The sequence below is a fragment of the Panthera onca genome, chromosome A2, assembly GCF_046562875.1.
Source record: "Panthera onca isolate mPanOnc1 chromosome A2, mPanOnc1 haplotype 2, whole genome shotgun sequence".
In the NCBI taxonomy this organism is placed as follows: Eukaryota; Metazoa; Chordata; class Mammalia; order Carnivora; family Felidae; genus Panthera; species Panthera onca.
In genome coordinates, this window is record NC_138340.1 from 17,873,484 (window position 1) to 17,886,679 (window position 13,196).

General features: G+C 56.8%; 3 protein-coding genes across 11 annotated transcripts in view; all 3 read right to left on the reverse strand.

Moving 5' to 3' along the window:
- PFKFB4 (6-phosphofructo-2-kinase/fructose-2,6-biphosphatase 4) overlaps positions 1–7,988 on the reverse strand; it is a 42,546-nt gene extending 34,558 nt beyond the window's left edge. For 3 of the 9 annotated variants that reach the window (XM_060630982.3, XM_060630981.3, XM_060630980.3), the window contains exon 1: positions 4,126–4,332. In XM_060630982.3, coding sequence (XP_060486965.1) covers positions 4,126–4,222 — 97 coding nt within the window. In that variant the 5' untranslated portion in view covers positions 4,223–4,332. Of the gene's footprint in view, positions 1–714; positions 898–4,125; positions 4,334–5,865; positions 6,223–7,856 lie in introns of those variants that run through there. The other 6 variants (XM_060630984.3, XM_060630985.3, XM_060630983.3 and 3 more) reach the window with 5 other exon arrangements.
- Positions 7,989–8,132: 144 nt separating this feature from the next.
- Positions 8,133–10,722, reverse strand: UCN2 (urocortin 2). The gene has a single exon (XM_078443101.2). The coding sequence runs from the start codon at positions 9,941–9,943 to the stop codon at positions 9,452–9,454; it is 492 nt and encodes a 163-aa protein (XP_078299227.2). The 5' UTR covers positions 9,944–10,722; the 3' UTR covers positions 8,133–9,451.
- An 85-nt stretch (positions 10,723–10,807) lies between these two features.
- Positions 10,808–13,196, reverse strand: part of COL7A1 (collagen type VII alpha 1 chain) — a 31,169-nt gene continuing 28,780 nt past the window's right edge. The window contains exons 113-118 of the mRNA XM_060630989.3: positions 13,026–13,074; positions 12,345–12,377; positions 12,110–12,196; positions 11,789–11,878; positions 11,465–11,662; positions 10,808–11,134 (exon numbers count right to left, since the gene is read on the reverse strand). Coding sequence (XP_060486972.2) covers positions 11,118–11,134; positions 11,465–11,662; positions 11,789–11,878; positions 12,110–12,196; positions 12,345–12,377; positions 13,026–13,074 — 474 coding nt within the window. The 3' untranslated portion in view covers positions 10,808–11,117. The remainder of the gene's footprint in view (positions 11,135–11,464; positions 11,663–11,788; positions 11,879–12,109; positions 12,197–12,344; positions 12,378–13,025; positions 13,075–13,196) is intronic.

Consider the following 13,196-nt stretch of genomic DNA (forward strand, 5'->3'; position numbering starts at 1 on the left):
GCAAGAGTGAGCTTGCAGAAAAACCTCAGCATTGGCTAAGGAGAGAGAAAAGCAAGTTAAGCAAGACCCTGCATCCTGAGGCCCAGCGACACGATGGCCTGTGCTGTTTGCACAATTGCTGGCCAGGCTCTCAAGCAACCAAAGAGCAGTGAATCAGCTACTAACTATGGGGGAAACCTGCAGCCAGCCTGCTCCACTCCTTCCCATTGCTCCCTGAAGGGCTCTCCCATCACCTCAGGGTCCGTCTTCACATCTCCCATCCCAGAGAAACTCCCAGCCTCCTCTCCCAGTGTTTGGTAACAGCATCCCCTGGCCCCATGCACAGCCATGGTGGGCAGGCAGGGCAGTAAACCAGGGCTGGGTGCAGAATAAGAGCAATAAATTACCTACCATCTCTGTTCCTCAAGATAAGCTCCCAAGGAAATGACCCAAAGAAAGATCAAAGTACAAGTGTATTCACAATAGCTCTGCTTACAACAGCAAAACATAAGCAAGTGCTAGCAGTAGAGAATCTGCAAACTGAGGCCCACAAGAGGGAACCCACCACCGCGCCTGAACAGAGAGCATATGCGCCAGGTGAGCTGGGTGCACAGCTGGACCTGCAGCTCTGGGCCCTCAAGAACCTCAGTCCCGAGCAACCAGACAACAGAACGCACCGTTTAGAACACGAGGCGGGTGCAGAGGGAAATCTGCAGACATGTCGATTCGACTTACCTCGCTGATTTCTTTTCCTATAAATTTGCTTAAGGCCTTAGGAGCCCCAGGAGTCAAGAGGCCCGACATAAGCCTAGTGCAACACAGGGATGACTTTCTGGCGGTGTCACCTCAGGGGCAGCCACAAGTCCTGAGTGGGTTCCAGAACTGATTCCTGAACTGCACGTGCTCCTACTTCCTTGAGGCAGGCTGGGGAAGGGAGTACTCTTTAAAATAAAGCAGCCTGGCAGCACTGTCCTGTTCAGAGGGGACAGAAAGTCATCTTTCCTATTGTCCCGTGCATGCACCAATCGTGTCCTTAGCCCAGAAGTCTTGCTACCTGGGGTACCTGGGTGGCTCAGTCAGTTCAGCATCCGACTTAGGCTCGGGTCATGATCTCATGGTTTGTGAGCTCGAGCCCCATGTCTGGCTCTGTGCTGACAGCTCAGAGGCTGCAGCCTGCTTCAGATTCTGTGTCTCCCTCTCTCTGCCCCTTCCCCCGCATATACTCTGTCTCTCTCCCTCAAAAATAAATAAACATTGGGGCGCCTGGGTGGCTCAGTCGGTTAAGCGTCCGACTTCGGCTCAGGTCATGATCTCGCGGTCCGTGGGTTCGAGCCCCGCGTCGGGCTCTGTGCTGACAGCTCAGAGCCTGGAGCCTGTTTTGGATTCTGTGTCTCCCTCTCTCTCTGACCCTCCCCTGTTCATGCTCTGTCTCTCTCTGTCTCAAAAATAAATAAATGTTAAAAAAAATAAAAATAAAAATAAAAAATAAATAAACATTAAAAAAAAAAGAAAAGTCTTGTTACCTTTTTGTTAATAAAAGCTATCATAGGGGCACTTGGGTAGCTCAGTCAGTTAAGCATCCAACTCTTGATTTAAGCTCAGGTCATGATCTCACAGTCCGTGAGATTGAGCCCCCCTCCCCCCAATCAGGCTCCATGCTGGGCACGCCTCTCTGCCCCTTCCCCACTTATGTGTGCACGCTCGTGCTCTCTCTTAAAAAATAAAATAAAATAAAATAAAATAAAATAAAATAAAATAAAAGCTATCAAAAGTACTGTCCTTTCTGCCATGTTTTGATTCCTTTCTTCATCCCCTGCCCCACCTGCCCCCAGAACTCCTCCAAGTCTGAGCTGAGGGGTCAATGCTGAAGAAGGTAACAACTTCCAGGCCTTCACGTGTAGCTCTGAATTTTACCGAAAGAAGAATTGCTAATGGAGAGTGGGGGTGGAGGAAGCACAGCCAACCAGCCTGTGGTGCCCTCAGGAGCCAGGGACTATACACCAAAGCCAACCCACTACACAGCACAGATCAGCCGTAGGCCCTATATCCTCTTCTCCACAAAGCCCTGTGATCAAGTCAATTTCTACCCATCCCCCTCCCTCAGAGGGGGGCCTCCTGTGGTCTTCCATCAAGTTATAAGTCCACCATGTAGAGGGTACAATGCCGCATGAACAGTCTCTAGGGACTGGAGGTGCTGCCCAGACAGGTTCCATGTTCCCTCCTGGCTTACTCCCTGCTGTGAACTCAGGGACCCTTGCTTGGGGACCAAACCAGCACACAATCTGCAGGTCTCATCTTTGGCTTCTTGGGTGCCTCCTCCTCCAGGAAGCTCTCCTGTTCTGGGACAGTCCAGAATCCCACCCGCTGCAACACCCTGAGACAGTGCCATGGCACAAGTTCCTCTGCTCAGACCAGAGCCACATTTTCATCGCATACTTGGAGTGTGGAGAAACACAGACCCCTCCCCAACGGGTCGCAGCATCTTTGCCACCTGGAATGGGGGCTGGCTCAGGGCTGATGCTTCAATTCCTGACTCTGACACACAGAGAAGCAAAGTGGTGATGAAATGGCAGAGCCACCTGCTGCCTCTTATCAAGCGCCTCCTCCTGAGGGGGCCCCTGGCAGCTTCTGGGAGTAGGGAGATGGCTGCCTCCATCCCACAGATGAGGAACCCATGGCCAAGAGAGTCAGCTCTGTGCCCAAGGTCACACAGCTGAGCTACCATGTGGCTGGAGTGTTCCTGCCTCCAAAAGCCCAGGTTGTGACTCCTTCGCCTTTATGTAGTAACAGCAGCCACCCCCTTGTTAGGACAATACAGCCTAATGCAGACTGGCTAGAAGCACAAGAGCAAGAGGCCTTGGCCTCGGTCCCTCCAGAAAAGTCTGGAAGAAGGGATGTCTAGGGTGTAGCCATAGACTCAGTACTGAGCCATAGCCAGTCAGACTGAGTACTGACTGGAAAGCCATGGCCCCCGGGCTAAGAGACTGACCACCACCTCAGCCTCCTACCAGGACCTACATCATGATTAGAGCCATGACCCACCAGAATGTCTGGTCAAAACCATGACCACCCCCTACCAGGACCCAGTACAGTAAGAGATACACACAGCCCACCTACAGGACTCACATCTTGGTCAAAAAGCCCCCAGGCTGGCCCAAAGCAAAACAAGCACGGGGCACTCTCCCTCCCTTATTATGCCCAAGCAGACATCAAGGTGTACAAGGAGATCCTAGCACAACACACAATCTCCTGATCTCCTTTTCTATATCTGTACCACGAGTTGGACTAGATGTTCTCTGAGGTCCTTGCCAATTTGCAAATTCATTATAATGTTTCAGTTACTCCTAAAAAAAAAAAAAAAAAAAAACCAGCCTTTGTTTTTCTTGGCAATAAGCGGTTGCAGACTCATGTAAGGACAAATAGAAAGTCAAGTAAAGTGGATTCAACACCGGGATCCCAGGAAAGGCAGGCCCCGCCGTAACAATTCATTAACAATTCCACGGATTTCAGCATGTCTCCTGGATGTTTTCTCTTCCAACCCTACCATTCGCCCACAACCCCATCTGGATGCATATACAGCCATGAACACAAAGACAGGTCCATATGGGACAGTGTTCTCACCTTCTCCATCCTCAACACAACTGCACTTCCCTGAAATTCCTCTCAAAGCTCAGTGTTAGGCCCAGAAGTGGGTAGTTAAGTCCAAGGAGCACACTTCCTCCCACTGGAGGAATGGCCCACCCTTGGGCGTTTGAAACTTCTGGGCTCAGAGAGGCCAAATGATTTCCATAAGGCCAACACAGCTCAGAACCCGTCTACACTCTCTGGCCTGCAGAGAGGGCAGGACGAAGCTCCGAATCCTCCCCTGCCCTGACCTAGTGAGTACCTGCCAGAGGTGATGGCGGCCAGACCTAGCCCCTAGCGAGCGTAGACGCGGCCATATACATGTCTCTTCCCCCTGCTCTGCCACACCTGTGCCCGGCTCCCGGCCTGTTCCTGCTCCTCTACCACCAGTCACGGCAGCCCCATCTGTCCCCGGTTTCCCACCTGTCCTTGGCCCCCTCTCCATGGCAGACCACTGCCCAGGCCGCCCTATCCACGCATCCCGATGCGCCGCCCTCCCCTTCCCCAAGGACCCCGCCTCACCACCGCGCTGGCAGGCGTGCAGAGCGGGTCGCCCATTGCTGTAGGGCATCCAGATCTTCTTCAAGGGGTTCTGAGTCAATTCCCGTGGGGACGCCATACCCGGGATGGGATGAGTCGGACTGCGCGGACCGCGACCCAGCAGCCAGGCCACCTCGGGCCACTCGAGGCCCCGCCCCTCGGCCCCGCCCCTCCTCGAGCCGTGCAGACGCCAATCCAACTCCCCCAGGCCCCTCCCCAGAACAAATAGGCCCTACCCCCAACAGAAGAGGGCTGGCCTCCGACCACGCATGCCCAACTCGACTGCCAGCCGGTTTTGGACCCAGCAGGCTCGCCAGAAAGGCCGGGATCGAGGACGCGCATGCCCAGCTCCCCACAGCTTCTAGCCCGGGATGTGCAGAGGCTCTAGCCCGGCACACCCAACCGTACACTCAGATACGCATTGGCCTCACCCACGGCCTCGCCTGCATAGATTGCCCCCTCCCCCCCCCCCCCCACCCCCCAGCACCCGGGTTCTGCTCACTGCTACCCTTGACCTCAGGTTCCCTAGGAGGAAGGGATTTGCATGCCCGGGGGCAGGGCCTGCTTGACCCTCAGGTCTCAGTTGTTCGGGACCTGTCTGGTGACTCCTGCGTAATCCCAGTTGTCAGCTGCCACGCCCGCCAGCCCTGCGTCCGTCCGGTCCTCTCTAGACCCTCTCTCAAGCCCCAGGACTCTTCCCTCGCCGACTGAAGCGACCGACTCAACCGCGCTGGAAAAGTTTCTTTATCTCATGGACAGGGACACGGGACAAATCTCAAAATTGATTATGTTTCCTCTTTTTACCTTGGCTAGTGGGAAGCTCAGGCTAAAACTCTGGCCCACCTGGAACACATGAGCAGGACCTTTTAACCAAGCTCCCTGGCAGTATCTTACTTCTCCTGCCAGGATTTCATCTCTACCAATTAAATTTTAAATTGTAAATCTACATATTTTTTAAGTGAATCTCTGTCTCTCCATCAGGAAAACAGAATGCGGGCATCATCAACCTACAAGATTCTGGTATTTATTAAATGTGTCAGTGTCTGAGAAATCCATTTTAAAGCACATCAGTGATATTTATATTATTTATCTCCCTCCCGTCTCTAAGAATGCAGTGGAAGCAGGGGGCAAGGGAGAAATCCAGAAGTTCAGGAACCCTGGGTCACTTTCCTTTGTCTCCTCAGCCCAGTTTCTCAAAGTTTTGTACACTTTCTGTCCCGGGACCCCCACTGACACTGCTCAAACCTGGGTCACACTGCCCTCTAGCGATGTCCTCCACAAAACCCCCAGACAGGATCATGGCACTCTCAGGTTCTCTCTGCCCAAAGTGTTCCCTAGCCAGGAGCCAGGTGCTAGGGACATGGAGAACAAGGCTCCGCCCAGTGCATCAGGGGAGCAGCATCCCCTCCCTCTGACCTCCCTGCCACCCACTTGTCTCCACCCAGCACTTCAGAGCCTGGCAAGGACCCTTAAGATAACTCTGATACAGATGTCTTGCCCACTTCACAGGAGATGGATGGGGAGGTGGAAGCCCACCTAGATCCTTCCTGAAACCAGCTTTAGCTGCCTACCCCCAGAGGAATGCCCCGCCCCAGACAGACTTGAGCACTTCCTCTTTCATCCTCTCTCTGCAGTGTCCACCTCCCACCTCCTTCCACCTCACACCAGGGCAGCTCTGAACACACTCATATGCGGCTCCTGATGCCCCTTGTGACCACCCACCTGCTTCCTACTTCTCCAAAGCCACTCATTGGTTCCTGGCACAGCCAATCTTCTGGTCTGTCTCTGAGCCGTTGCCAAGGCCATCCTGGGGTCACCTCGACCTCAGAGACCTTGTCACCACCCGCCCACACCCTATCCAACCCCCAGCATTCACTGCAAAGGCTACAGACTCTAGCACCCACAGACACCCAGCACCTCCTCTGCCTGCCCATTCTCCTCCTTGCCCCTCCTGGGATGCTAGTCAAAAGCTGGGGGTAGGGGGTAGGGCAGGGCAGGATGCCAGGGCCATTTCGAGGAAGCTGTCCCCAAGCCCAGTCTGAGCCTGACTTCCCAGGAAGAGCAATGACTCTGTACCTCCCACTCTTCCCCAAACAGTCTGACCCTGGGCTGACCCAGACACACCTTCCCAAGTCCCAACATCCAGTGGGAGGCCACAGGTCACCAGCAGGAGGAGCCTGCTGGGGCCCCTCCCCAAGGTCAAAGTCTACCTCTGCTCTAAGAATGCTCCTGTCTCCCCGCCCATTTCTCAGGTAGGAAACTGAGGGAGGAGAGCAGGGTCCGGGGTCACAGAGCCAGCCCACAGTGCAGGACAGACTGAGATGAACTCCCAGCCCTTTAAAACCTCACCTCCCACACCTTCCATATCACCACATTTCCTACCCCTACCCCTGGGCTCTGGCTTGTTCCTTCCATTGAAATGCTCTCTTGGCTTTCTGCTCCTACAGCATCAGTAGATGTCCAAGAGAACAGCTGGCCTTCATGGCTTTTCCTTCCTTGGAGCCATCCCAAAGTGACGGGGTGGAAAGTGTGCTGGGATGTCGGCGTGCACTCATGTGTGAATGTGTCCTGCTCAGTCTCCCCCCTTCTCTATGAACCTGCCTGGCCTGGTCCTGGCTGGCTCCCGTGGTGCCCTCTGCACTGACCACTAGACCTCTCTCCAGTGTCCCAGGCTACAAGCTACAGGTTGGCTGAAGTCCTCGATCCTCAGTTGTTGCTGCTCAAACTCTTCCCCAAACCTGTATCTGGTGGTCAGTCCCGGCCAGACCGTCAAGCCACCCTTTGCAGCATAAAGGCCCAGGGACCTCAGTGAATGCCACACAGCCCCACATGCCAGTGCACGGAAGCATGAACACAGAGCCACACGTGCACACACACTAGCAAGCCCTGCACCCAGGCCTACACAGACAGGAAGGCTGCAGAGCCCGCTGCTCTCTACTGCCTCCTTTCCCCTTTATTTCCCTCCTCCTCTTCCCTCTGTGCCACTGGAAGGTTCCCAGGAATTCCAGCTTCGTCCAGCCAGTTCAAGCCCAGGATCATCCCCAGTGTCTCCCTGGGCCCAGAGCTCACAGACGGTGTGAGGTTCCAGCTTGTGGGTATGGAGCCATGTGACCAAGCAGCCTGTGAACTGTGGTCGGCACTTGCTGATTGCAGTTTGGCACAAGGCACACAGTAGGCACTCAGAGTGATTCATTGCCAGCCAAGGCACACAGTAAGGGCTAGAGAGGTTCATGACCAGGATAGAGCACACAGTAGGTGCTTAGAGCAGCTCAGGACCCACACAAGGCACACAGTAGGTGCCCTAGAAATCCTGGTTTAAGGGCTAAAGCCACTTCATACGAAACATTTCCCAAATGAGCTTCTGGGCCTCCCCAAACTGATGTGTGACCCCTGAGGGGGACCTGGACAAACCTGACCCCCTGGGAGGCCAGCAAAGGGTAGAGCGGGAGGGCCTCAGGCAGCTCCAGCTGGCTGTCCCTCTCCCTGGGCTGCAGGAAGAAGCTATTTATAGTTCCCCCTTGGCCCAGCCCCTCCACTCCCCTGCACGGCAACAGGGTTCCCCCTCCTCCTTGCCACCGACAGGCTGATGCCCCCTCAGAACACCCCTACAGCTAGAGAGACACCCAACACTCTCGCACCCCTTCCAGCACCACCCCCACTGCGCCCTGGTCTTTCCCCAATCCCCCCACCCTCGCCCCGCCGCCGGTGCCTACCCCGCCTACTGCTCCCTGACCCGGGGTCCGTCAGGGCGCTGCCTCCCTCCGTGCCTCTGTCCATACTGAAAGCGAACTGGCCCCGGACCGTTGCCCCCCTGCAGCCTGGAGCCAGGCAGCCCCGCCCTCCGGGTTCGTGAGGGAGCTTCGGTGTGCCCCGTGGCCCCGCCTCCCCGGCCACGCCCTGGGCCCGCCCCCCGAGGCTGCTCACAACTTGAGAGATCAACAGTGCCCCCACCCCAGGCAGCCAAACTCCTGCCCGTGTGGCCTCTCTCTCCAGGCAGAGCGGTCCATACTGCCCAGTGTCTGCCCTCGTCTCCAGCTGGAGCTGTCTACAGTACCCAGGGTATCTGCCCCATCTGCAGGCAAGCCTGTCCACACTGCTCAGAAGGTCAGCCCCATCTCCAGCCCAGCAATGGAGCTGGGGGTGTGAGATTAGGCAAAACCTACTCCTTCTACACCAAGGAACCGGGTGGGTGAAATGGGGCAGGGGTGGAGGGGAGTGGGCAGAGGGGCAACATAGTCAGCTATGACCAAACCCTTGACTGTCCTTGCCTGGGTGCACATGACTGTGATTCTCACTCATCCCATTCTCCAGTCACTACATTTATTGAGCTCTTCCTGCATGCCAGAACCTTCAAGTGCACCGTCACTCAATGTTTGCAAGAAGCTTGGTGGCATCATTCTGCTTTACAGAGGAAGAAACTAAGGCTTGGAAAGGTGAGCAAATTTTAGTTTGCTTGGGACAATTCAACAAAGGAGGTATGGGGCTGGACCGGAGCCCCAGCAGCCCGAGCCTCCTCTCTCCCGAGTCATGTGTGTCCAAGGGCCGAGGCCAGGTGTGCAGGGCTGTGGGTAGGACAGTGCCTGGCTGTGTGTTGAGTGTGCTTCATGTGGGTTTGGGGGACAAGTATCTGTTCTTCTCAGCCCCCTCGCATGCCCTCCCCTCACCCACACACACCCACAGCAGAGATGCACCCACCGATCACACGTACACCTACCACAAGGCAAGGCTGTCACAACCACAGACTTTCCACATACGGTCACCCATGCCTGGAGATGCCTGTGACGGCCCCATTCTTCTGGGGTGGGTGCTGCCTCATGAAGCACAAAACATGCATGTGACCCTCAGCCTGCACTCCCCTGTGTGGTGACCTGTTGGGGGCAGGGAAGACCTGCAGGTCTGGTCTTAGGTGGATGGGTCTGAGATGCAATACTGGGCTCCTATGTTGAGGTTCCTAAAACTGGCACAAGAGTGGCCACACTGGCAGTGTCCAGATTCTTGCTCTTTGACTGTGGGGCACCCAGACATGGCAAGACTCCACACGGTAGTCACATTCCACAGTAGTGTCCAAGCTGTCCAGACATATTGTAAGTCTGTGGGGCTCCAGGTATGGCAAGACTCCATTTGGCAGTCACCCGATCCGGGCTGTCCAAACAAACTGTGGCTCTGTGAGGCACTCAGCTGTGATATGACACCACATGGCAGTGACTGCACGGGGCTGTGGCCAGGCGCACTGTGCCCAGATGTAGTGCGTCCTGCTCTGCTGCTGCCTTCCAGGTCTCCTAATTCAGGGTGACCCCCGCCCTCAGGCTCAGCGGCGGCCAACATGGGCCAGGATGCGAGCGTTGGCAGCGGCCTGCTCCCTCACAGCTCTGGCTCGGGCTTGCTCCAGTAAGATCCGCAGGAGGCCAATGGGGACATCCAGTGAGAGAGTGATGCGGGGGCCTGGGCGGGGGCCAGGGCTGGGGTGGCCCCAAGCAGTGGAGGGGCCCACGGTGCTGGCTGAGGGGCTCTCTGAGGCCACAGGGCGGGGAGTGGCTTGGGGAGGGTTCTGAGGGAGGAGCTGGAAGGCTGGAATAGGGGTCATGGGGACAAGCAGGGCCCTGCCCGACGTCAGGATCATCAGCACCAGCAGAGCCCACCTGGTCATCGCGTGGTCAGGCTGCGAGGAGAAAAGAGGCTCAGGGCAGGGGTTCTGGGCAGCCATGACGCATGGACAGATGCAGACGGGGAAAGTAGACAGACAGAGAGAGGGAGACCAAGGGAAGGAGACAGAGAGGCAGAGATTAGAGAGGCCAGGCATGGGACGGAGATAAGAGAGACAGAGATGAAAGCACAAGACAGCCAGACAGAGCAGGGGCCAGGGAGACGGAGAGAGCAAGAAGGAGAGTGAAAGAGACAGAGAGCACAGCTAGGTCTGGATCTAGATGTAGAGATGGATACAGTTGGGGAGGGGAGGGAGAAGAGGGAAAAAGACGAGAGGGAGGACATGGAGGCAGAGCAAAAGAGAGGGAGACTGGAAGACAAAGAGGCTGGAGCCACCCCAGAGACAGACAGCATGATGAAAATAAGGATACCAGGGCATGGAGAGAACACAGAGGGACAACAGGGGAGCCTCAGGTCTGAGGGAGCTTGCAGCAGATCGTGGACAAAGAAGGGCAGGAATGGGGTCCTCAAGGTAGAGAAGCAGCCAGAGACTCCACGTCTGGAGACCTCCAATAACCCATACCCGGATCTCCTCAGCCCCCAAGGCCCTGCCCATCCCACCCAGAGCCATCCCAGTCCTACCAGCGGCAGCCTCTTCTGGAGCAAGGTGGGGCCGCTGGGGCTGCCTGCGGCTGGGACCAGGCGGTGCTGTGCTGTGGTCGGGCCTCTCCCCCCTTCTGGGCCCATTTATCTCTCTCAGCCCCTGAGGTAGGAGCTGGGCACGGCTCCGGCATGAAGCAGCCCCCCACCTCTGACTCATCCCCTCCTGGGGGGGCAGTGAGGACATGTCCTCAGCCTCCACTCTGTATACTCCTTTTTGGGGACACGTTGGACACTGAGAGCCACAGAACAGTGACCAGGGCTGGACAGAGGGACTCTGCACCCGTGCAGGAGAGCACTGACCTCCCAGGGAAAACCGGACCCCCTGCCATCCCCATCTCCCCAAACAGTCACAACAGGGGCCTTTTAAAACAGCAGCTTTAATGCCCCCCAGAATCAGCACCATGTCATCACAGGCTTGGGTCAAGGGGCGGGTCAGATGCAGTCACATCCGCTCACTGCCCACAGCCACCCCCACACTGAGTCATCTACCAGGGAGGCAGGAGCCACAATGGGGGTTTGTCCACAGGGGGGAAGGCTAGACCCACGGGACCAAGTCACTGAAATAACGGACACGCTCATGCACGCTCACATGCACTCAGGCCTGTAGCACCAAGGGGAGGGACAGGAGTCCACCAGGGGATGCTGGACTTCAGCTCATCATCTGGGCCTCAGCTTCGGGCAGCACCTGGGTGGAACAGGTTGGGAGCTGACTTCAGGCATCTGGCCTCACCGAGCACGTAGGCCACGGAGAGGCAGTGCACAGATGGTCAGTGGGGCAGCTGGGAGCACAAGAGTGAGGCTCTGACCTCAGAGAGGGGATCCTCACTCAGACCCTTGAGGAGGGAGCATGGAGGGGACTCCACAGCTAGGGTTCTCTGTTCAGCAACTTGGTCTGGGGAGGTCTGTCCCAGGCCTCCCAGTCTGAGGGGGGTCCTGACGTGGGACCCCGACCAAGACCTGATCTGGGTAGGCTCAGTGTCCAGGTCCCTCTCGGGGCGGAGGGGTAGGCCCATACCTGTTCCCTGGCTCTGGACCATGCGGGGCATGCAGCGGCGCTCACAGGCCTCACGGGTCCCAAAACGATTCGCATTCCCTCCACAGCCGCCGTAGACAAAGGGGTGACAGGCATCTGTGCCACCTGCCACAGCTCGATGGTACCAGCGCAGGGTGTAGGCAGTGCAGGAGCCCTCATCCAGTGGAAGCAAGCAGGGGTCTAGGGCCAACGGGGGTCAGGAGGTCAGCAGGGGTGGCGGCAGTCAGGGACTGAGGGTCAGTGAGAGGTCAGCAGGGGTCACTACTGTCCCTCCCTGAGTCCCTCTGGGCCAACCCCCCTTCTCACCATCGCCATCCTGAAGAACTTCAGGGTCCTGGTATTCCTCCACAGAATACTCAGAATATTCATATTCATCGTCCTCTGGGGGCACCTCGCCTGCACACAGGGTGGGGTGCTATGAGTGAGGCTGCTGCTGGGCCATGTTCATGCTGCCCAACCCCGGCCCTGAGAGTGGGGCGGGTAGCGCTGGTCTCCCACGTGTGTGCCCAGTGTTCATGCTGTGCCCTCCATGTCGCCCCTATACACATGGCATGTGCCCTGCATGCATGAGCAACCCGCATGTGTCTGTGTCCCACCACACATGCCCCATGGTTCCCCTGTCCTCACCTTCCTCCTCTGCATGAGAGACCCGGAGCACAGGCACAGGGTGGAGCTGGGAGCTGGCAGTGTCTGCAGCATAACTAGGGAGGGGTCCTGGAGCAAGGAGCAGGGGCACAGGGCCTTGGGGTCATGATGGCAGCCACCCCAGCCAAGTCCCTGCTGAGCAAACCCAGGTAATGGACACAGTGGGACCTGGCATGAGGAAAGTCCCAGGAGCAGAAAATGCCAGAAAACTACTCACGTGATCCAGATGCAATAAACTGGCCCTGGCAGGCTGGAAGGGGCAGAGAAGGGCAGGGAGAGAGAAAAGAACAGAGAGAAAGAGACAACGATGGAAAGGGGCAGAGAAAGAGAGAGACAGAGGGACACACACAGCGGGGCAGAGAAAGACAGCAGGAGAGAGTGACAGAGAGACCGACAGGACAGAAAGAGAGAGAGGGTGGGAAGCAGAGAAAGAGGAAGGAAGAAAGAGGAAGAAAGGCAGAGGAGAAACAGACAAAGGACGAAAGAGAAGTTGGGAACAGGCCAACAAAGGGCAAGAGAGGGAGCGTCAGAAACAGACAGGCACGGAGAGGGAACGGAAGCAGAGACAGGAGGAGACGGAGCTTCACTCTCTGATACCCCTCAGGGCCATCAGAGCCCCACTGGGCTGCTCCCGCCTCCACCCCTCCACACACGGCCACACTGGGCTTCTAGGAACACTGTGTGTCCACCCACATTTGCTGCGTGTCACCGTTTGGGGAAAGTCCTCACAGCATGTCTGTCCTGAGCATACATGCCCTCCTGTGTATCTATCCATCTCCACCCATCTCTGTGACTGCTGGTCCCCCATAAGTTCTGGGGACCCCACCTGCCCCTGTCTAGGGGTGCTGGAGTAGAATGGGAATGAGACCCAAGAGGCTCTGGGCTGGGCCCCACTCACCACAATGCTGACTCATCTCCTGACGCACAAAGCCCCGAATGTCATCCTCCTGGGAGCACAAGACCACAAGGATCATGAAGAACCCAGGGATCACAGGAGGGACAAAGGGCATATGATGCAGGGATCACAGGGGGACAGCACTGAGTCAGGGGCCCAGCCCACGAAGGCCTA

Bases quoted from the DNA above. Each gene is read 5' to 3' on its own strand.
- UCN2 (XM_078443101.2), bottom strand. From the start codon at position 9,943: ATGCCTGGCCTCTCTAATCTCTGCCTCTCTGTCTCCTTCCCTTGGTCT.